The sequence below is a fragment of the Prionailurus viverrinus genome, chromosome B1, assembly GCF_022837055.1.
Source record: "Prionailurus viverrinus isolate Anna chromosome B1, UM_Priviv_1.0, whole genome shotgun sequence".
NCBI lineage: Eukaryota > Metazoa > Chordata > Mammalia > Carnivora > Felidae > Prionailurus > Prionailurus viverrinus.
Window position 1 is genome coordinate 63,198,530 of NC_062564.1, and position 23,763 is coordinate 63,222,292.

Sequence of the window (23,763 nt, forward strand, 5' to 3'; positions counted from 1 at the left end):
TTCTTTGCCAGAAATATGCTTCTGGCAATAGTGTGCAATAGACTTGGCCTTGCCCTGATGCTATGTTTTGGCCTGTGACTCCGAATGTTTCCTTCATGGAAGTCGATAGTGCTTTACAATGATGGTTTTCCTAGCCTTGTGATGCATCATTTTTGTATATTTCACAGGAATGCAAATATATTTTGTAAATTCAAGAGATTTAAGTTTCTGAATAATGAATGCCACTTTTGAGTATAAATGTAATATTTTGGTGGTAGAATGTTTTAAAAAGATACATAGATACAATGTGAACTCTTTGAAGCCACATTATTGGGTAGGCAGTCATCTGACCTTATACTAACCACTTTATTTCTAGTGTACTAAATACCTCTCAACATCTCCTGTAGTCGCTGAGCTTTTTTTTACATTTTTCTTTAGGACTGACGGTATTTTAGGGGAGAAGTTTTCCTTGACATGATCACTGTTGCCATATCTGCTAACATATGCATTGCTGTGCTGAAAGGAGCTGCATTTAGGGTCTTTTTTTTCTTAATTCTTTTTTGATAGCATCAATTTTTTTTTTAAACGTTTTATTTATTTTTGAGACAGGGAGAGACAGAGCATGAACAGGGGAGGATCAGAGAGAGAGGGAGACACAGAATCTGAAACAGGCTCCAGGCTCTGAGCTGTCAGCACAGAGCCCGACGTGAGGCTCGAACTCACGGACCGCGAGGTCGTGACCTGAGCCGAAGTCGGCCACTTAACCGACTGAGCCACCCAGGCGCCTCTTGATAGCATCAATTTTTAAAACTAGCTTACTGTTTTTAGAACATGATATATGCTCACTATGAACAAAATTCGTTTTTTTTTTCAAAATTTTCTTTAAATTATAGTCAGTTAACATGTAGTGTAATACCGGTTTCAGGAGTAGAATTTAGTGATTCATCACTTACATTTAACACCCGGTGCTCAACGCAACAAGTGCCCTCCTTAGTACCCATCACCCATTTAGCCCATCCCCCCCACACCACCCCTCCAGCAACTTGAACAAAATTCTAACGTGACAGAAGAGTACAAATAAGAAAATAAATACACACCTAAAAGCACATCACCAGAGAAAACATCTGACAGTGTGGTGAACATCCTTTAGGCATATCTACCCATTTGTAGACTAGTGCAATTTTACATAAGGGAAATCACTCACTGTATACACTATTCTGAAACATGCTTCTTTTCAGTTAATCATTTGTCCCTGAGATCCTTCCATACCCATCAATAAAAAACTACTTTCTTGTTTTACAGGCTGCAGTGTTTTCTTTTTTAACTAAAAAAAAAAAAAAAGATAATTATCGAACAATTACCCACCACTGGATTTGACTTAGGCAGGCCCTATAGATGGTGTCTCCACCTTCCTGATTTATTTTCAGCCCTTAAGGGCATCATTGTAGATGAAAATCAGGGTGACATAATCCTGGAAGTTTACCACCTGGTCCTTGTTCCAGTCCAGGTCATCCATGAGCTTTGCAATTTCAGTATCCTGCACCTTTGGGCCAATGGTGAACTCTTTCTGGATCAGCAACTTCAAGTCCTTCTTGCTCAGGGTGTTCTTGTCGCCTTCCCTGCCCAAGTACTTGTGGAAGATGGCCACAAAGAGGCCAATAGCCTGATCCAGGGGGTACACCATGGTTGGGCGCTAGGTTCAGTGAACACAGCCTGGAGAGCATGGAGGGACCAGGGGGTGACCAGCCTACCTCTTAGCCTACAGGCTTCAGTGTATTCTACTGAATTCATGTGTCACCTTGACATAACTTATCTAGGCTATTTCTAAATTTCTACCATTATAAACAAAGCCACGATGAGTATCCTGTGAGAATATATCTATTCTCACTTATCCCTTTATTTCTTTTGGATAAATTCATGCATGTGTGATTTTGGGTCATTTTTATGAATATTGGGGAACTATCCTCTAGAAATATTGTACCAATTTACATTCTCACCAGTAGGACATGAGAGTATACATTTCCTGAGACTATATCCAACTCTGAATGTTATTAACCTTTTCAATATTTGTTGAGGACCAAACAATAATATTTCATTAATAGTTTCCTTAGCTAGTATTTGATTCCTAATAAAATTAAGCATCTCCTATGCTTATTGGTTATTTGGATTACTTCTTTTTATAAATTTCCTGTTCATATTCTTTTGTCATCTTTCTTTTGTTTTTTCCCCCATAAAGGTATGCATGTATATGTGTGTGTACATATGTGTGTGTGGATTAGCACTTTGTTATATATCATTTTCTGAAACATTTTTCTAATTTGTCCTCTGTCTCTCTCCCTTCCATATAGTGTGAATTAGGAGTTCATTTTCCATTTGGTTGTCTGCAATGCAAAAGTTTAAAAGATCAAAGTTAACAATCTTATCCTTTTTGGTTTCTGAGTTTTTGTGACATGGTTTTAAAAAGTTTGCCATATCTCAGGGCACCTGGGTGGCTCAGTCAACTAAGCATGTGACTCTTGGTTTTGGCTCAGGTCATGATCTCACAGCTGCTTGTGTTCAAGCCCCACATTGGGTTCTGTGCTGTCAGTGGGGAGCCTGCTTGGGATTCTCTCTCTCCCTCTCTTGCTGCCCCTCCCCGACTCATGCTGTCTCTGTCTCTCTCAAAATAAATAAATAAACTTAAACAACAATTTTTTATGGGGTACCTGGGTGGCTCAGTTGGTTAAGCATCAGACTTCGGCTCAGGTCATGATGCAGTGGGCGGGTTCAAGCCTCTCATCAGGCTCTGTGCTGACAGCTCAGAGCCTGAACCCCGCTTTGGATTCTTTGTCTCCCTCTCTCTCTGCCCCTCCCCCCACTCATGCTCTGTCTCTCTCTCAAAAATAAATAAACATTAAACAATTTTTTAAAAGTCTCCCATATCTCAAAGGGAAAAATATTTACTCATTTTTTTCCCCTCTAGTACTTTTGTTCCATCTGTGATATATCTAGGAGGTATTTACGCAAAAGGAGTTAAAGTCTGGATCTGTATGTTTTTTGTTTTTGTTTTTTGCTGGATGACTAATCTATTGTCCCAAACCCTTACTGAATGACCGTTCTTTTTTTTTGTTTATTTTTTTATTTTAAATTTTTTTTTAAAGTTTATTTATTTTTGAAACAGAGAGAGACAGAGCATGAATGGGGGAGGGGCAGAGAGCGAGGGAGACACAGAATCGGAAGCAGGCTCCAGGCTCTGAGCCATCAGCCCAGAGCCCAACATGGGGCTCGAACTCACAGACCGCAAGATTGTGACCTGAGCTGAAGTCAGACCTTCAACCGACTGAGCCACCCTAGCGCCCCTGAATGACCTTTCTTTACCACTTATTCAAAATGCTACCTTGGGGTGCCTAGGTGACTCAGTCTGTTAAGTGCCTGACTTCAGCTTAGGTCATGATCTTACAGTTAGTGAGTTCGAGCCCCCATCCAGCTCTGTGCTGATAGCCCATAGCCTGCTTCAGATCCTCTGTCTTCCTCTCTCTGCCCCTTCCCTGTTTGGGCTCGCTCTCTCTCTTTCTCTCTCTGTCTTGGAAATTAAAATAAATAAATAAATAAAAATCTAAAAACAAAACAAAAAACCCCACAAAATGCTACCTTTATCTATAAATTAATATGTATGAATATATGCAGTATAGTGATTAGCACTGTATTTGGAGTCAAACAGATCTCAATAAAGTTTGATCATTTTCTTCATATAGCACTTGTTATTAATGTTTTCTTATGTAATTTAAATTTTTGTGGCTATTGAAATCAACATGTTGTCTGCCAACATATTTTATTATTAGGGATTTTTTTTTGTATATAAGCCAACTATTAATTTTATGTATATATAGATTAAAATAACCTGCAAAAATGACAATTTTGCTGCTTCTATTCCAGCTCTTATTGAACTCCTTGTTTTAATATATTAGTGGCCCCTTTATTTTACCCCAGACATTAATGAGTTAAGGAAATATTCATCTAATTCTACTTTACTGAATGTTTTCATTGAAAATGGATATTAAACTTTATTAAATGCATTTTTGGCATCAATCAAGATGAACATCAGTTTCTCTCCTTTGACCTATAAATATGGTGAATTATATTAATACTTTTATTTAATGCTATAAACTACATTTGCATTTCTGGAATAAATCCCACTTGGTCATGGATTATCAGTCTTTTAATATACTTCTACATTCTGTTCAAGATATGCAAGATTATTTTTGCATTTATAATTTGACTCTAAATAATGTATCCTAACAGTCTCACCATTTTTTTTTGTTCTACTTCAAGTACCAACTTTGAAGTCAATTAATTTAAAATATTATGCTTTATAAAATGGAACTACTAAACAAAATCAGAAATGAGAGAGGAGAAATAACAACCAACACCACAGAAATACAAAGATTATAAGAGAATAATATGAAAAATTATATGCAAAAATATTGTACAACTTAGAAGAAATGGATAAATTCCTAGAAATATATAATCTCCCAAAACAGAATCAGAAAGAAATAGAAAATTTGAACAGATTGATTATCAGCAATGAAATTGAATCAGTAATGAAAACACTCCCAGAAAACAAAAGCCCAGGACTACATGGCTCCACAAATGAATTCTACCAAACATTTAAAAAAGAGTTAATACCTATCCTTCTCAACTATTCTAAAAAATAGAGGAGGAAGGAAAACTTTCAAATTCACTGTATGAGGCCACAATTATCCTGATACCAAAACCTAATAAAGGCACCACACAAAAAAAGAGACCAATATCTCTGATGAACATAGATGCAAGCATCCTTAACAAAATATTAACAAACAGAATCCAACAATACATTCAAAACTCATTCACCATAATCAAGTGGTATTTATTCCTGGGTTGCAAGAGTGGTTCAATATATGTAAATAAATCAACATGATACATCATATTAACAAGAGAAAGGATAAAGCTGTATGATCATTTCAATAGATGCAGAGAAAGCATTTGACAAACTACAACATCCATTCATGATAAAAATGTTCAGCAAAGTAGGTTTAGAGGGAATATACCTCAACATAATAAAGACCATATGTGAAAAACCCACAGCTAATATCACACTCAATGGTGAAAAGCTTAGAGCTTTTCTCCCAAGATCAGGAACAAGACAAGGCTGTCCACTCTCATCACTTTTATTTAACATAGTACTGGAGGTCCTAGCCACAGCAATCACATAACTAAAAGAAATAGAAGTCATCCAAGTTGGTAAAGAAGAAGTTAAACTTTCACTATTGCAGATGACAAGGAGGTGAAAGACCAATACTCTGAACACTAAAACACTGATGAAAGAAATTGAAGAAGACACAAAGGAATGGAAAGATAATCTATACTCATGCATTGGGAGAACAAATATTGTTAAATTGTCCATGCTACCCAAAGCAATCTACAGATTTAATGCAATCCCTATTAAAATACCAATAATTTTTTTCACAGAACTAGAAAAAATAATCCTAAAATTTGTGTGGAACCACAAAAGACTAGCCAAAGCAACCTTGAAAAAGAAGAAGACTAGAGGTATCACAATCCCATATTTTAAGATATACTACAAAGTAGTGGTAATCAAAACAATATGGTACTGGCACAAAAATAAACACATAAATCAATAGAACAAAATAGAGAATCCATAAATAAATCTATGATTGTATGGTCAATTTATCTTTGACAAACAAGGCAAGAATATGTAATGGGAAAAAGACAGTCTCTTCAATAAACAGTGTTGGGAAAACTGGACAGCTACGTGCAAGGGACCACTTTCATACGCTATAGGAAAAAAAAAAACTCAAAATGGATTAAAGACCTAAATGTGAGACCTGAAACCATAAAAATCCTAGAAAAAAGCATAAAGAGTAATTTCTCTGACGTTGGCAGTAGCAACATTTTTCCGGATATACCTCTAAGGCAAGGGAATCAAAATAAAAATAAAAAGTAAAATAGACTATTGGAAAGTTTCTGCACAGAAAAGGAAATGATCAACAAAACAAAAGACAACCTACTGAATAGAAGGTATTTGCAAATGATATATTCAATAAGGGGTTAGTATCCAAAATATATAAAGACCTTATACAACTCAACACCAAAAGACCCCAAATAATCCAATTTAAAAATGCGCAGAAGACATAAATAGACATTTCTCCAAAGAAGACATCCAGATGGCCAACAGATACATAAAAATATGCCTAACATCACTTACCAACAGGGAAATGCAAATCAAAATTACAATGAGATATCACCTCACACCTGTCAGAATGGCTAAAATCAACAACATAAGAAATAACAGGTGTTGGCAAGGATGTGGAGGAAAAGAAACCCTTGTACCCTGTTGATGGGAATGCAAACTGGTGCAGCCACTGTGGAAAACCTTAATAAATTTAAAAGATAATTATCATATGATTCAGTAATTCTGCCACTAAGTACTTACTCAAAGAATAGGAAAATACTAATTTAAAAAGATACATGCACCCCTTTGTTTATCACAGCACTATTTACAATAGCCAAAGTATGAAAGCAACCCAACTGCCCTTTGATAGATGAATTAGGACAAAGAAGTGATATCTATATATCTATATCTATATCTATATCTATGAACATAGTGGAATATTACTTAACCATAAAAAAAAGAATTAAATCTTGCCATTTGTAAAAACATGGACGGATCTAGAAGGTGTAAGGCTAAGTGAAATAAGTTAGAGAAAGACAAATACCATATGATTTTACTTATATGAGGAATTTAAGAACCAAAACAAATGAACAAAGCAAAAGAGACAAAAAACCAAACTCTTAGATGCAGAGAACAAACTGGTGACTATCAGAGGGGAGGTGGGTAGAGGGATGGGTAAAATGGGTGAAGGGAATCAAGACATTTATCATAATGAACACCGAGTAATGTATAGAATTGTTGAATCCCTATATTGTACACCTGAAATTAATATAACACTGTATGTTAATTTATACTGGAATTAGAAAAATTAAAAACAAAAATAAAATAAAATGTATAAATACATAAATGAATAAATAAAATGGAATTACTATCATGTGTGAATTCTACCCTAAGAGAGTGAAATAAATGGTCTCTGTGAATTTTCTAAAGCATAATTGTGTATTATCTCATAATATATAATTACATTAAAAATTTGAACTTGAAGGTATATCTACAAGAGAGTTATACATATGTCCCACAAAAAAATGTGTACACAAACGTCCATAGAATTATTCATAATAGCCCAACTGGAAACAACCCAAATATCTACCAATTGACAACTGGATACACAAAATATGGTATAGTCATACAATGAAATATTATTCAGCAATGAAAGCAAATGAAATTCTAATACATACTACAACATAGATGAAAATCTTAAAAAGATTTATACAACCTGACTTTGAGGTTTTCTGTAATATATCAGTAATGAAGAAAGCATGGTATTGAAATAAGAAGAGACTTATGGATACAGACTAATGGAACAGAATCGAAAATTTAGATCCACACATATATAGTCAAGTGGTTACTGACAGACATCAAAGCCAATTAATTGAGAAAGATGGTCTTTTCAACAAACATTACTGGAACTATTTGGTTTTCATACAGAAAAAAATGAACCATAAATACTATAAACAAACATTAACTTGCATTACTATAAAAGCCCAAACTTCTGGAAGAAAACATAGGAGAAAATCTTTGTGATCTTGGGTTAGGCAAGGTCAAAGCACAAACGATTAAAAAAAAAAAAAAAAGGATAATTTGAACCTCATCATATTTAAAAACTTTTGATCTTTAAAAGACAGAAATTCTGAGCTTCCTTTCCTGCTGGTGATCTGAAGAGGTTGTAGGACTAAGGAAGGACTCATGCACTCACGGATGGGAGATAGATTCATGCACATTCTGAAGAGCAGTCTGGCAGTACTTAAACTAAGTACATGTACAGTGTGTGGCCCAGCAGTCTTCCTCATGGGTGTATACGATATCCTCACACAAGTCCAGGAAGTGGCATGTATAACTACTTTCATTGGGGTATTAATGGTGGCAGACACCAAAATGGTATAAAGCAAAAAAAGCAACTATTAATTATACAGAAAACTTTTTAGCATTCCCAGACCCCCAAAATAACCTCTTTTAGGCTTTTCTGATACGTTCGGACACATCTTGCTAACAGACGCACAAATAAACTGAGATAAAGCACAAATGTTCACGAACGATTCAAAGTTACAGCAGCTTGATGTTGAGATGCTGAGGGTAGTTCCCAGGAAAGAAACCCACTAGGGTTACTCTTGCTGTTGGGGGGCAGAGATGAGGGGCATGACCCACAAAACAAACTCTGACCGCTATTTTCACTTTTTGTCTTTTTTATAAAAGCGTAAGTCCTCTTTGGATTTCTTTCAAGTTAGCTACAAGAGTTACTAATGTAGGTCTTTTGTAAGAGTGAAATGGCATAACATGAACTCTTGAGAAATGGGGGAAGACTGTATATAACATCAACCATAATCTTCAAACCTGAAAGCAATTCATCCTGGTAGATTCTACTTTTTTCAGGTTACAAAGAAGAAAATGAGCCCTCTGCACCCATTAGGATGGCTATTTTTTCTTAAGGAAAATAACAAGTATTGGTGAAAATGTAGGGAGAAATCGGCACCCTTGTGCAATGCTGGTGGGAATGTAAAATGTTGCAACAGCTGTGGAAAACAGGTTGGCTGTTCCTCAAAAAGTTAAACATAGCAGTTTGCAGGGTGGTGGAGTGCAAAGGTCAGGAAAGAATTCTTGAGACATTGTATGGCTCAATTTATTAAGTTTATTGAAGTAGCACAGGGACAGTACAGAAAGACCTGCACTTGAGCCATGTGAAAGCTGGCGGTTATCTGCTTAGTGCTCAGGGGGGAGGGGACGGGACATGCAAGAAGTAATAGATCATAAATGTCTTCCTCGAATTTCTCCTCACAAAACTACTTTCACAAGATTTCTCTGGTGCTATCATTCAGTTGGATATTAACTATCGGTAAGATTTACAAGCCGTCATGAGACCCATTAAGAATGTGGCAAGCAGGGGCACCTGGCAGATTCAGTCAGTAGAACATGCGACTCTTGGTCTCGGGGTTATGAGTTTGAACCCCACAGTGGGCGTAGAGATTATTTAAAATAAATTCTTTAAAAAAAAAATGTGGCAACCAGCACGTATTTGATCCTTATCGGAACTATGCAGGCTATAGGTCAGCCTTCCAGGCTAACAGTGAACATTTTTCTGCTTCCAACCCTCATCAGAAGTACCATATGACTCCACAGTTCCGCTTCTGGATTTATACACCTCCAAGAGTTGGAAATAGGGACTTAAACATATACTTGTACACGAATGTTTATAGCAGTGTTACAGTAAGCATAAGCAAAAGGTGGAAACAACCCAAATGTCCATGGGAATGGATAAACACAACGTGGTATATACATCCAATGGAATATTATTCATCTGTAACAAGGCATGAAATTCTGATACATGCTACAGTGTGGTTAAAACTTGAAAATATTATGCTAAGTGAAAGAAGCCAGACACAAAGGACAACTATTTTATAATTCCACTTATGTAAGGTTCCTAGAATAGGCAAGTTCCTAGAAACGGAAAGTAGAGTAGATGTTGCCAGGGGCTGGGACCAGAAGGAAATTGTGTGTTATCGTTTAATGGATATAGAGTTTCTGTTTGGGATGATGAAAAATTCTGGAAATAGATAGTGGTCGTGGTTACAGAATACTGGGAATACACTTAATACCGCTAAATTGTACATCTAAAAATGGTTGAAATGGCAAATTTTGTGTTATGTCTATTCTTTCCATAATAAAGAGAGACAGCAAACACAAGCTTCAGAAGAGCTAAGTGACTTACCCGAGGCTATCTCCCTAGCAGATGCCAGAATTGGGATCAAACCCCTTCCAACTGCCCCCAGGGTGGGACTTTCTTGCCCTGCCCCCTACCATCTCCATCCTCCTGGCATCCCAGCATGAGAGCTGAAACAAGGCAGAGGCGCCTCCTTGGACCTCAGCTGGGAACCTGTGCATCAGGCTATTCAAATTTTTCCAGGCTCTGCACAAGTCCACAAATGACCATGAAAGTACCACGAGTATTGATTTGGGGATTACAAAGAAATTTTAGCAAGTAGGTGAATTCATGGACACGCAATCTGTGAACAACGGGGATCGATCATACATTTTAAAAATGTATTTTTAAAATTGGCCAAGTTTTGGAAGTTATCTTCCAACAAAATGGGTACAGAATTATATAAGGTAGTCTCTCTCTGGCTTTACTTGAATGGACATTTCTTCAGCACACGTGGAAAACATGTCAAGCTCTGTATACACTCTTACATGCACGTAACATTCACCTGAGAAGCTTGTTAAAATGCAGCTCCTGGCCCTCTGCAGAGGTTCAAGTGATCTAGGATTGAACCCAGGCATCTGCATTTTTAAAAGCAAGCTCAGATGATTCTGACAGCCGAAAAGAAAAGAAAGTATATGGCAGTCCTAAACCTGGGCCTAACTCTTGTTTATGCACTGCAGCCAAAAACCACAAGTAACACATCTGTAAGTCAAACAGACGTGGTTTCTTGGCTGGTCTCACTGCGACCACACACCACGGAGACCACACACCATGCAGGAACTATGAGGGCATCTCATTAGGAAAGAGAAGGAACTTTCTGTGGGAACTTGGCTCGTGTTAGACATTTTGGAGAAGAGTTCAACACAAGCAGGTGTCTGCCATGGATTGGATGCTGGCAGGAAGTAATTGGGTATCTATAATTGGGTACCTCGATCATTTTTATCTAGAAGGCAGGAGAAACGAAGAGGGGTGAGAGATGCCATTGGTAAAGAACCAGACCAGGAGTTACTCTGCTGGGAGACAGGACGTTTGATTGTTTTTATGATTTCATAGTGACCTTGTTTTTTGTTAAGCTCAGACCCTACTCCACAGTGGTCTTGCTTTTGTTTCACTTCATTACCAAGACAAAGTGCCCTCATCCAATGTTGGTGCTCTAAGAGATTGTTTATGCTCAACAGGAAACCATCATGGCCTGGCCGTGAGCGCCATGAACTCTATGGCCCAGTTGACAGGACCAGGCCAGCTCCCAGCTCTTGAGGGTTATTTTGTTCTTTTTGGTCCTCTTAGACATCAGTTGTTTGTCCCATTTGCCCCTTCTTCCATGGTCCTGTCACTCTCCCTCATTCCATTTTGCCAATGTCTTACCAGATTCAAATTCAGCAATCGGCTTGTCTAACATTCGCATAAAATATCCCATGCTCAAAAGGGTACCAGCACCTCTATTTCCTGATAACACATATACAAATGATGGGGAGAAATGCTCCCCAAACACTCACAGTAAAAGTGAGATGATACTTGAAGTTGCTATCTCAAAGGAAGAAACTTTGTCTTTTTTTTTTTTTTATAGTTCTTGGCATATCATAAATGTTAAGCAAATATGAAATGGATTGTGGTGGTGAGCTTGGGGAGAAAAAGGAGGAAGCAGTTGTGTTAAAAGGAGTCAGAGGTGTTTAATCTCATTTTACATCCTCAGAGAAACTATAACCACCTCTAACAAACAGCTTTAAATGAGTTGTGGTAAAAAGGTGTGGATCTAGTCATCAGAGTAAGAAAACCATTATGTAGCCTAGACTTCTTAGAAAAACAGTACTTTTTAAGACTTTTAGGAGAGCCAAATTCAATTTCCAGTGGTTCTGGATCTACCTTAGACAGGATGGCTCAAGCTGATGGGTTTGCACAGTGATGCAAACGGTTAATAAAACCTAGATCTCTGTAAATGGAGTGACGGTTACCGTAAGTATGCTAATTATTAATAACTACAAATACTTGAGTTTAGGCATTCCCAGGATGCTTTTACTTGCTCGGAATCTGGGAAGTAGAAATGCCAAGCATTTACATCATAAAAAACAGGATTTGCCCATTGAAAATACCTGGCTTTGATCATATATTTGGGCAGTATCATCCACCAAAAATTTTTGAATTATTATCTCTATAAACCAAGTCTCTGATAGTTCCAAATAATGACTGAGTGTTTTAGTGACTGAAGAAGAAAATCTACTTTTACCCAAAAGAAAAGGTAAAGATGAAACTAGCCCAGGGAAGAGAGAGAGAAATCACAACAACTTGACAAATGAAGCAGCTCTAGGTAATCTATTCACAGCAGCCCTCCCAATTCTAGGTGATCTTTATTCCTCTCTGAAACAACAGACTCTCTGAAAGCTCTATTTTGAAAGGAAAAAAAATTGTATTTCCAAATGTGGAACACTTAATTACTCCCTTAGTATCGTTACCTCTTAATTTCTCTAGATGTTGTCTGGAAAGAGAAATAGCATAAACATACAGAGAATTCTCTATTTTTTTGAGACTAGATTTATTTCAATCTTGATAGTTACATAGAAGCACATGATTACTCTATAAATGATCCAAGTAAAATATGTGTTTTAGGATCTTTATTGGTGTGTTGACAATACGTATCGATTCAATGAAACCGTTTTATAAAAGGAAACCCGTATGAAATAGACCAGTGGTAGGCAAATGTAAGTATATTTTAGTTTTGTATCAAAAAACAAAATGATAGACTTGCCTGTTTACAACATTTAAAACTGAAGTATGTATCACATAATTCTTTGGCTATGTATCACATTATTATTTGCCAATCTTCCCCATAAGAGATGAAAGATTGGAAATATGTTCTTCAATTGAGGAGAGTCTAGGTGGTTCCAGAAATAAATGTGTACGGAGCCAAGTAGGTAGAATTTGTGGATACATTGGAAAGCATAGTTCTGTCAGGCTTCCGCCCAGTTTTCCAACCATACCTACACTTGGTCTGTGCTTCTCTGAGCCTTCAAAGTCCTGAACCTCTAATTGTCATACAACAAGCTAGAGTTCACATACTTTGCTGGTAAAGTATACATGAACATGAGACTCTCTTCTACAGTTCTTATTTGCATGGCTTTTCCTTCCTTCTTTCCTTCTTTTTTAAGTAGGCTCCACGCCTAATGTGGGGCTTGAACTCATGACCCTGAGATCAAGCATTAGATGGTCTACCAACTGAGCCACCCAGGTGCTCCTATTTGCCTCACTTTTAAAACCAGGTGAATTGTTTATGTAATAAGTAAAAACAGCAAAATCTCTGTTGCATTTACTTGAACCACAACCGAGAATGATACAAAAGGAAAAAAATCCTGATTAGAAGAAGAATGAAAAGGTGCTTTGATCTCATGAATGTAGCGTTGGAATTTATATATACATAGATGATTTACGTGTCTTCATGAACTTAAAGCAGTTTTTCTGCAAGACACATATCTGCAACACGTTTTGAGAGCAGACATATCATGAAACAGTACAATCACGAGGATGGCATTTAGGTGTGTTCTCTTTCAGGGTTAACATACCACAATTTTCCTCAGTCTGTTCATGTGTTTAATTGCCTTCTGTTATTATTTTTTATGCAAGACATCTAGCCGGAGAATTGGAGCAATTACGTTTGGCTTGGATTCCCTCTGAGAACAGAGCCTACTAATTGCAGCGAAATTCACCCTTCACCTGCGCTTTCAGTTGTGTGCCTCAGACCCGTGTACCCAGGCAGAATGTAGGGCTTGGGACACTGTTCAGGTAAACCAACAGCCTCAAAATAATTTGGAGGAAAAAATATATTTTCTAAAATACAATATGGTTGTGAATTTACAATGGTTTTGAGAACATACTTTACTCACCAATTGTTTATAAATGACTGCTCAGCACGTCCCTGGGTATTTAATATTCACGTAATAATATATGTGCAATACTAGTTATAAAAGTGAAAAATGTAGTTCAAACTACATGGAAAAGACTGAATCACTGAACGGAGTCGTAATATTTGGAGAATCATTGTAATGGTATTTGAGCAGCAGGTCCACTATTTTCATGTGACTGTTCAGTAGTAGGGAGATGGCAATACGGTTGACCTTGATCAACACAGGGATTAGAAGCACCGACCCCTGAGTAGTCGAAAATTTCAGTATAATACTTTTTAAATTTTTTAACATTTATTCATTTTTGAAATTCAGAGAGACACAGAGTGCGAATGGGGAAGGGGGCAGAGAGAGAGGGATACACAGAATTTGAAGCAGGCTCCAGGCTCCAAGCTGTCAGCACGGAGCCTGATGCGGGGCTCGAACTCAAAGACAACAGATCAAGACCTGAGCCAAAGTCGGCCACCCAACCAACTGAACCACCCAGGTGCCCCAATCTTAGTATAAATTTGACTCCCCTAAAATTTAGCAACTAGTAGCCTATTGTTAACCAGAAGGCTTACTAATAACATCAACAGTCGATGAACAAATATTTTGTACATTATATGTATTTTTTAAATATTTTATTTATTTCTGAGAGAGCACAAGGATAGGAGGGGCAGAGAGAGAAGGACAAAGGATCTAAAGGGGGCTCTGCGCACTGACAGCAGCGAACCCGATGTGGGGCTGAAACTCACAAACAATGAAATCATTACCTGAGCCGAAGTCAGATGCTCCATTGACCGAGCCACTCAGGTGCCCCTATATGTTACATGTATTAAAAACTGTATTCTTACAATAAAATAAGCTAAAGAAAAGAAAATGTCATGAAGAAAATCATAAGGAAGAGAAAATACACTTACAGTACCGGACTGTATCAAAACCAATCTGTATGGATACGGACCCGTGCAGTTCAAATCTGTATTGTTCAAGGGCCAACCATACACCTGAGCCAGACTGAAACATTTTTGTGTTTCTGATTTTGTCATGTTCACACAGAAGCAGCCTTGCTGAGAAACACTAGGATGTAGATCATTTCCCCCATCCTTGTCAAGACTAGATATTCTCTTGTCTTTAGTTTTTACCTCTAATCCTGACAAAGTAATGCTGGCTTCCCTCCCCTGCGCCCCACATCAGGTCCACCCTGCAGTTGGGCCAAAAGGCTGTCCCAGATCAGCTCCCAAAAGACCCCAGGAAGGCAGTTCTAGGTGGGCCTAGAAAATGCACCAAACTTCTATTGGGTCAGAGTTGCTTCTCTACAGTGATCCTGGTTTTATTTTTGTTTTCTCCCTGTTTTCCTGTAATAGTTAACTATCTTTATTTCTAAAAAACTATTTATATGTATATATTTTACTGTCGTGCTACCCCTATCATGTAACTTCTCATTTTATCACCAATTCCTAAATTTATTTATCTGACATAATTGTTAAATTTCATGTTCTTGTAAAAAAAAAAGGATCTATTTTGGATTTACATTATGCTTAACTTTCCCTCTCCTTATCTTTTATTTAGATGTACTTCTCCATTCTCCAGTACATTTTTCTCACTTTAATAGTGTCTTGCTTGTCTGATCAAGAGCTACTCGAAGTTTGGTATTACTAGGGTCAAGGTCAACCTTTGGATTATCAATAAATAAGATTTTAACTTAAAAAAAATAGTGTTGGTTAGTTTTCTGTTCAGTTCCATCAATTTAGCCTTGTCCCTCTTTCTATAGTATATTCTCTCTTTTTTTATGCATAGCTTTATACATTTTTATCCCCTTAAAGAAAGAAGCTCGCATTTGTAATTTTAACCTGAAAGTTAAAAAAAACTCACATAATCTGAATTGCTCAATCCTCAGTATTTTTTTTTTAATTTTTTTTTCAACGTTTATCTATTTTTGGGACAGAGAGAGATAGAGCATGAACGGGGGAGGGGCAGAGAGAGAGGGAGACACAGAATCAGAAACAGGCTCCAGGCTCTGAGCCATCAGCCCAGAGCCTGACGCGGGGCTCGAACTCACGAACCGCAAGATCGTGACCTGGCTGAAGTCGGACGCTTAACCGACTGCGCCACCCAGGCGCCCCCCTCAGTATTTTTTATACACAATATTGCCTATATGACTGTACTACAATGATCTTTTAGCATGCTTTGTGTTACCTTGAGCTTTTTAACTATAAACAGTCAAGGTTCTTTTACCAAATTTGGCTTATGGAATTGGAATTCAGTCCTAAACCTGCCTCAAAATAGATGAATAGGCAAATAGCAGCATATTTATCAGGACAAATCACTTCCAAAGGAAAAGGCTAAAGAAGCACTGTTTTAAAATAAAACTTCTGGTGGGCACCTGGGGGGCTTATTCAGTTGAGCATCTGACTTCCGCTCATGTCATGGTCTCACAGTTTGAGGCCTGTGTTGGGTTCTGTGCTGTTAGCCCAGAGCCTGGAACCTGCTTCTGATTCTGTGTCTCCCTCTCCTCTCTCTCTCTCTCTCTCTCTCTCTCTCTCACACACACACACACACACACACACACACAAATAAATAAACATCAAAAAAACTTAAAGTAAAACCTCTGGGAACACTAACTTGCTTATCTCACATTATTATCTTTAATTAAGTGCCTATTGATTCTACTCATGCTGGCAGTTGGATTTGTGGGTTTTTGTTTTTCCTGAGGAAGGCTCTTCTGGACCTGCATGTCTTGGAGGCAATTCCAGCATGCCTGGGCTGAAGATCAAAAAATAAAATAAAATAAATGTAAGAATTCAAAATCTTAGGGAACAATATGGTAATTAAGACACATGGTAACTGGTGGCAATTGCTGCTTCCCTCCTTGCTCCTCAAGCTGTCACTAAAAGTCCTCTTTTCAGGCTGGCCTCTTTACCTATTTAACATCCAGATTCCTCTGAAACTGTCTGTTTTCTGGGGAAAAAAAGTTCCAGGCTCACCTTGATTTTTTTTCCTGCCCCAAGACACTGGATCAGCTATTTTGAAAAGCTCTGCTTCTTTTTAATGGAAAACAATACTGGAGGATAAAAAAGACAAAATCGGGCACTGAAATGTATTTTAGATTGCTTTACAGGACTGCGGGAAGGAGGCAGATGACATCAGAGAAGACAGTCCCTAACATACTGTAACAGCAATAATCCCTTAACAACAACAATGAATTCATGTTGATGTTTCCGATTTACCTCCAGTTAAATTGAGTCCCTCTTGTATTGTTCTGCTAGGACAGCTGATTTTTCCACTTTAGTTAATGGAGCTCTGGTTTACATTAACATGCCACAGTACAGGTTGTCATACTATGCATCTTAATTATTGTGTTGCCCCTAAAATGTCAAGTTCTTAGAATTCTTTGAATGTCATCTTTGGATGCTCAACCCCGGTGTCTGGAATTGCCTCCAACGTATGCAAGTCCACGGAGCTCTCTCTACCCCCTTCTCAATATCACCAGAAACACCGAGCAAGTATCTTTAAAACTGAAAGAAACCCACGCTTCCTCAGGAACACATCCACAGATCCAACTCAGCCTCATAGGCTAAATCGGTGGACACTTAGTCAAAGATAATAATATCCAATGGGCAAATTATTGGTTCTCCAAATTAGTTTGTTTTTCAACAATGCTTCTCTAGCCTTCTTCTTTTGACCTGATTTTTCCATTATGTTTTTTTTCCTCTTGCACTCTCATGTCCTTGCTTGTTTGAGTATTCCTTCATTTCTTTTCTTTTAAATATTTATTTATTTTGAGAGAGAGTGAGAGAGCACAATCAGGAGAAAGGGCAGAGACAGGAGAGAGAGAGTACCCCAAGCAGGCTCAGAGCTCTCAGCAAGAAGCCCAAAATGGGGCTTGATCTCAGGAACTATGAGATCATGACCTGAGCCAAAATCAAGAGTCGGAGGCTCAACTGACTGAGCCGCCCAGATGCCCCACATATTCCTTTATTTCTAAGGCTGTCTTAGGGCTGAATTCCAATTTCAAAAGTCCTTGGATGCAGATCTATTGTCTCAGTGTTGTTCAACCCCAGTGATCTAAACCAGGCAAAAGATAATCTGGAAACAAAACTAAATTATAGCTAGAATCATTAGAAAATTAAGTTACGTGGAATAGAGAATTCTCTTCCTGGAAAGTTTACTCTGAACAACTTCTGCTGTATTTCTTGTTGATTCTGCTATATTCCCATAAGAACCATTTCATAAAAGACAAAAGCCCAATTGAACTATATCATATTTCCATATTCAAATAACTTTTAGATATTCCCCTAATGGCATTATGTAATTCCCAGACACTTGGCCCATCTACAGACTCCTGTAGTTCAAGAATTTTTTTCACCCATTAAATTATAACGATTAGAAGTTTTGGTGCAGCATATCCAGGTTCTCAATGGATTAAAACACCCCATGCCTATACACCACTCCTGTACTTTACAATAATTGTCTAGTCACCACGGAAATAAATACTTCAATTTCCACTCCTCCGGTTTGCGCTCCCCCTCTGGCGTCAGCTGCGCTCCCGGGGAGGGGACCACGGAGTGGCAGACAGGACTGAGGCTGATGTAAATCAGAAGGCCCCTGACGCCCACCTCACCAAGGAACTACTGGACCTTGTTCAGCAGTCATGTAACTACAGGCAGCATCCGAAAGGAGCTAAGGGAGCCGCCAAAACCCTCATCAGAGGCGTCTCTGAGTTCATCGTGATGGTTGCAGACGCTGAGCCGCTGGAGATCATCCTGCACCTTCCCCCCTGTTTGGATAAGAATGTGCCCTACCCCTGAGTGTTTGTGCACCCCAAGCAGGCCCTGGGGCGGGCCTGCAGGGTCTCCAGGCCTGTCATCACCTGGTCTGTCGCCAGCAAAGAAGGCTCACAGCTGAAGCAGCAGATCCAGTCCATTCAGCAGTCCATTCAAAGACTCTCAGCCTAAACGGAGGACCCCTGCCCCACTCCTCGCTGAATCCCCCCGTGCCCTCCCCACCCCGGGGCTGTATATCATGTTGTCTGTGTTAGCATGTAGTACCTCAAGCCACCTTCTCTTATGATATTACGGTACTAAATCTGGTTTTTGCATTTTTGTATTATTTTTATTTTACAGGTTGTCATCCATATATTAATCCCCCACCCCAGCCCAATCTCCCATTCTACTCTTTCTGCCTTCTTATCGTCCCTTTTGAAAAACGAACTAATGCCAAGAACAGGCCAACACAGTGGTGACACCATTCAAAGGCAGGGAAGAGCCAGGATAGAGATCCGGTTTCAGCTTTCAGCCACTAGCTTCCTATGGTGTGTAGAACATGATGGCTATAAACACCGTTCACTTTGTAGCCCTTGTGCCTGGTGTACAAAATCATTCCATACAGTGTTTGCTCTCTATGAAGATTATGTGTCATCTGGGGAGACTGCATGTATCCTGTGAGGCTGTTAGGTGTATGTTCAAGTGTTATTTGCTAATCTGCTTCTGCTGTTTGCTTTGGTAATATGGTGTTATTCCCCCTCTCCCCCAACTCCTAAACATGCCCCTGAGGGCAGCAGCATGCCAAAGATGTGAGGCAGAATTCCAGAGGCTGCCTGGGGGAGTTAGACATGGGGCAGTTGACCTACGTCATGAAGGAGTCCAGAGTAGCAAGAAAAAAGGGTCAACTGATGGTGGAATGAAGAAGTCTGGGCAAGTCATGGAGACCTGACTGGATGCTACAGCAGAGATGTTAGAGTCAGGGAAACATCCTTTGTGGTGAATGGAGATGTCTTCAGTGGACACTTGGTACAGCCCTGAGAGCCCTTACTCCTGTTTCCTGCAACAATGTGGGTCAGATAGATGTATGTATTCTTTATTTTTTTAATTTTAATTTCTTTTTTTAATTTACATCCAAGTTAGTTAGCATATAGTGCAACAATGATTTCAGGAGTAGATTCCTTAATGCCCCTTACTCATTCAGCCCATCCCCCCTCCCACAACCCCTCCAGTAACCCTCTGTTTGTTCTCCATATTTAAGAGTCTCTTATGGTTTTGTCTCCCTCCCTGTTTTTATATTATTTTTACTTCCCTTCCCTTGTGTTCATCTGTTTTGTATCTCAACATCCTCATATGAGTGAAGTCATATGATATTTGTCTTTCTCTGACTAAGTTCACTTAGCATAATACCCTCTAGTTCCATCCATGTAGTTGCAAATGGCCAGATTTCATTCTTTTTGATTGCCGAGGAATACTCCATTGTATATATATACCATGTCTTCTTTATCCATTCATCCATCAGTGGACATCTGGGCTCTTTCCATACTTTGCCTATTGTTGATAGTGCTGCTATAAACATTGGGGTGCGTGTGTCCCTTCGAAACAGCACACCTGTATCCCTTGGATAAATGCCTAGTACTGCAATTGCTAGGTCATTGGGTAGTTCTATTTTTAATTTTTTGAGGAACCTCCATACTGTTTTCCAGAGTGGCTGCATCAGCTTGCATTCCCACCAACAATGCAAAAGAGATCCTCTTTCTCTGCATCCTCGCCAACATCTGTTGTTGCCTGAGTTGTTAATGTGAGCCATTCTGACAGGAGTGAGGTGGCATCTCATTGTGGTTTTGATTTGTATTTCCCTGATGATGAGAGATGTTGAGCATTTTTTCATGTGTCGGTTGACCATCCGGATGTCTTCTTTGGAGAAGTGTCTATTCATGTCTTTTGCCCATTTCTTCACTGGATTATTTGTTTTTTGGGTGTTGAGTTTGAGAAGTTCTTTATAGATTTTGGATACTAATCCTTTATCTGATATGTCATTTGCAAATATCTTTTCCCATCTGTCAGTTGCCTTTTAGTTTTGCTGATTGTTTCCTTCGCTGTACAGAAGCTTTTAATTTGGATGATGTCCCAATGGTTCATTTTTGCTTTTGTTTCCCTGGCCTCCAGAGACATATTGAGTAAGAAGTTGCTGCGGCCAAGGTCAAAGAGGTTTTTGCCTGCTTTCTCCCCTAGGATTTTGATGGCTTCCTGTCTAACATTGAGGTCTTTCATCCATTTTGAGTTTATTTTTGTGTGGTCTTTCATCCATTTTGAGTTTATTTTTGTGTATGGAGTGAGAAAGATTAGTTGGCCACATATTTGTGGGCCCATTTCTGGGTTCTGTATTCTGTTCCATTGATCTGAGTGTCTGTTCTTGTGCCAGTACCATACTGTCTTGATGATTATAGCTTTGTAATACAGCTTGAAGTCCAGCAGATGTATGTATTCTTTATCACATCAGAAGGACAGTGCTAGTGGGCCAGTCTTGTGAGCATCTAATAAAGAAAGATAAGAACATTCGTAAAAAATATATGAATATATATGAAAGAAAAACATAAAGGAATATGAATATTCTTATTCCAATTTTTAAAAAAGGAAATACATACTTCAAATAATCCACTGATATTAAAGATTTTTTAAAAATATAAAAAAGAAAGGAAGAGATGGTTTCCCTTTCAATTGGAAGCATAGATAGAGAAATCTCATAACTAAGGAACATTAACTTCTTTTGTTAATGGTTTTATTGTACCATACATGTCAATTATTTTTTTGATGATAGAAGGAGTTTTACTCCTTTGTAACCAGATGGAAGAAAAATAAATGTGAGTCCAAATAGGCAGGTTTGTAGTTTTTCTGTCACAAAGATGAAGAGCCTGAAGTCTGATGATTTCTGTTTTCTCAATGAATTTTGTTTCACAATGAAATATTAGGGAAGAGCATCATCTCAAGAATGAGTATATCAGGAGTGCAGAAAGTTTAAACATAGAATAGGAGATGTAACATCATTATCTCGAGGAGCAGGAAAACCGGCCAATTGGGAACACCAAGGGATTGATAGGCAGAACCAAGTATCCATGAGGTCTGTGACCATGAATTTAAAGTAGAAGTGTTTACCTGGATTGTGTGATTCAAAAACATCCAAGGTGGCAAAAGAAAACTTTGAATCAGAATTTTCTGACACACCCCATCCTGACCCCAGCCAAATGCCAAGGGTGGGGAGAGGGGAAAATGAGGTGAGATTATCTATCTACAAGTGAGCTATTAAAATGTTAGACCATAGAATCTAAACCACCAAAGAGAGAGGGAGGTTGAGAGAGTCCTGACACTGCATTATGGTCAAGAGACTAGATGCTAATAAGAGGTTGAGGAGTAGAGGTTACTAGAGCAACTGAGCTGAAAGAATAGGGAGTGATAGTTGAAGAATGAGTGTTTGAAAACAAAGTTTCAGCAGTGGACATATTTTTTGAGGTTGGTATCTTGGTTGTGACTGTGGGAAGTGGTTGCCAGGAATCGAGTAGAGGAAAAAGTCATTAGAGACATCTTAGGTCCTTTTCAGTCTTACATTTTCAATTGACTATTAATGGTACATAACAAAAATGTTGATTTTTAAAATTTGTATCTTGTCTCTGATGACCTTACTAAACAATCTAATTGGTTCTAATTATTTTAAAGTTGATTTGTCTTGAATTCTCTGGGGAGATAATCATCTTATGACAAATAACAACAGATTTGTCTCTTCCTTTCTAGTAATTCTACCCAACCTTTTCTTCTTGCCTTATTGAATTGCCTAGAGAACCCTCTTGGACTGTTGGTGGGAATGCAAACTGGTGCAGCCACTCTGGAAAACAGTGTGGAGGTTCCTCAAAAAATTAAAAATAGACCTACCCTATGACCCAGCAGTAGCACTGCTAGGAATTTACCCAAGGGATATAGGAGTACTGATGCATAGGGGCACTTGTACCCCAATGTTTATAGCAGCACTCTCAACAATAGCCAAATTATGGAAAGAGCCTAAATGTCCATCAACTGATGAATGGATAAAGAAATTGTGGTTTATATACACAATGGAGTACTATGTGGCAATGAGAAAGAATGAAATATGGCCCTTTGTAGTAACGTGGATGGAACTGGAGAGTGTTATGCTAAGTCAAATAAGCCATACAGTGAAAGACAGATACCATATGTTTTCACTCGTATGTGGATCCTGAGAAACTTAACAGAAACCCATGAGGGAGGGGAAGGAAAAAAAAAAAAAGAGGTTAGAGTGGGAGAGAGCCAAAGCATAAGAGACTCTTAAAAACTGAGAACAAACTGAGGGCTGATGGGGGGTGGGAGGGAGAGGAGGGTGGGTGATGGGTATTGAAGAGGGCATCTTTTGGGATGAGCACTGGGTGTAGTATGGAAACCAATTTGACAATAAAGTTCATATATTAAAAAAAAATAATAAATTGCCTAGAATACTCAGTAAAATGTTGAATAGTGATTACCAGGGTCCACTTTGGTTCCTGACCTTAACAAAAATACTTCTACTATTTTTTTTAATGTTTATTTTTTGAGAGAGAGAGAGAGAGAGAGAGAGTGAGAGCGTGTGTGCGCATGAGTGGGGGAGGAGCAGAGAGAGAAGGAGACACAGAATCTGATGCAGGCTCCAGGATCTGAGCTGTCAACACAGAGCCGGAACTCACAAACTGTGAGATCATGACCTGAGCTGAAGTAGGATGCTTAACCAACTGAGCCACCCGTGTGCCCAACGAATACTTCTATTTTATCATGAAATATGGTGTTGGTTATGGCTTTCTGATATATTCTTTTTATCAAACTAAAAAGTCTTCTCTTATTCCCAGTGTATTAAGGTTTGTTTTACTTCTTGCTTTGAAATCAGAAATGTGCATTACATTTTACTGAATTTTTTTCATCATTTATGAAAGTAAACATAACTTTCTCCCCAATCCCTTAATACAATGACTCTCATATTAAAAATGCAGACACTATTTCAATCCAATTCAACAAATATTCTTTGACTCTTTACTATATGCTACACTGTAATTTAGACTGTTACTGTTCAGTGTTGAACAAAATATGTATTTTAAAAAATCTCTTTCCTCATCTAGTTTTCATTCTTATGGATCCATCTACCTCAGCACTCCCACTTCTAGGGATTTATTCCACAAATATATGGTTAAATGTACGTAGGTTCAGGGG

General features: G+C 38.4%; 1 protein-coding gene and 1 pseudogene across 1 annotated transcript; one reads left to right on the forward strand and one right to left on the reverse strand.

Annotated features, from left to right (window-relative positions):
• Window positions 1–1,402: 1,402 nt before the first annotated feature.
• On the reverse strand, window positions 1,403–1,663 carry LOC125164555 (protein S100-A6-like). The gene has a single exon (XM_047857352.1). The coding sequence runs from the start codon at window positions 1,661–1,663 to the stop codon at window positions 1,403–1,405; it is 261 nt and encodes an 86-aa protein (XP_047713308.1).
• Window positions 1,664–9,292: 7,629 nt separating this feature from the next.
• On the forward strand, window positions 9,293–18,714 carry LOC125164766 (NHP2-like protein 1; annotated as a pseudogene).
• The last annotated feature ends 5,049 nt before the right edge of the window (window positions 18,715–23,763 follow it).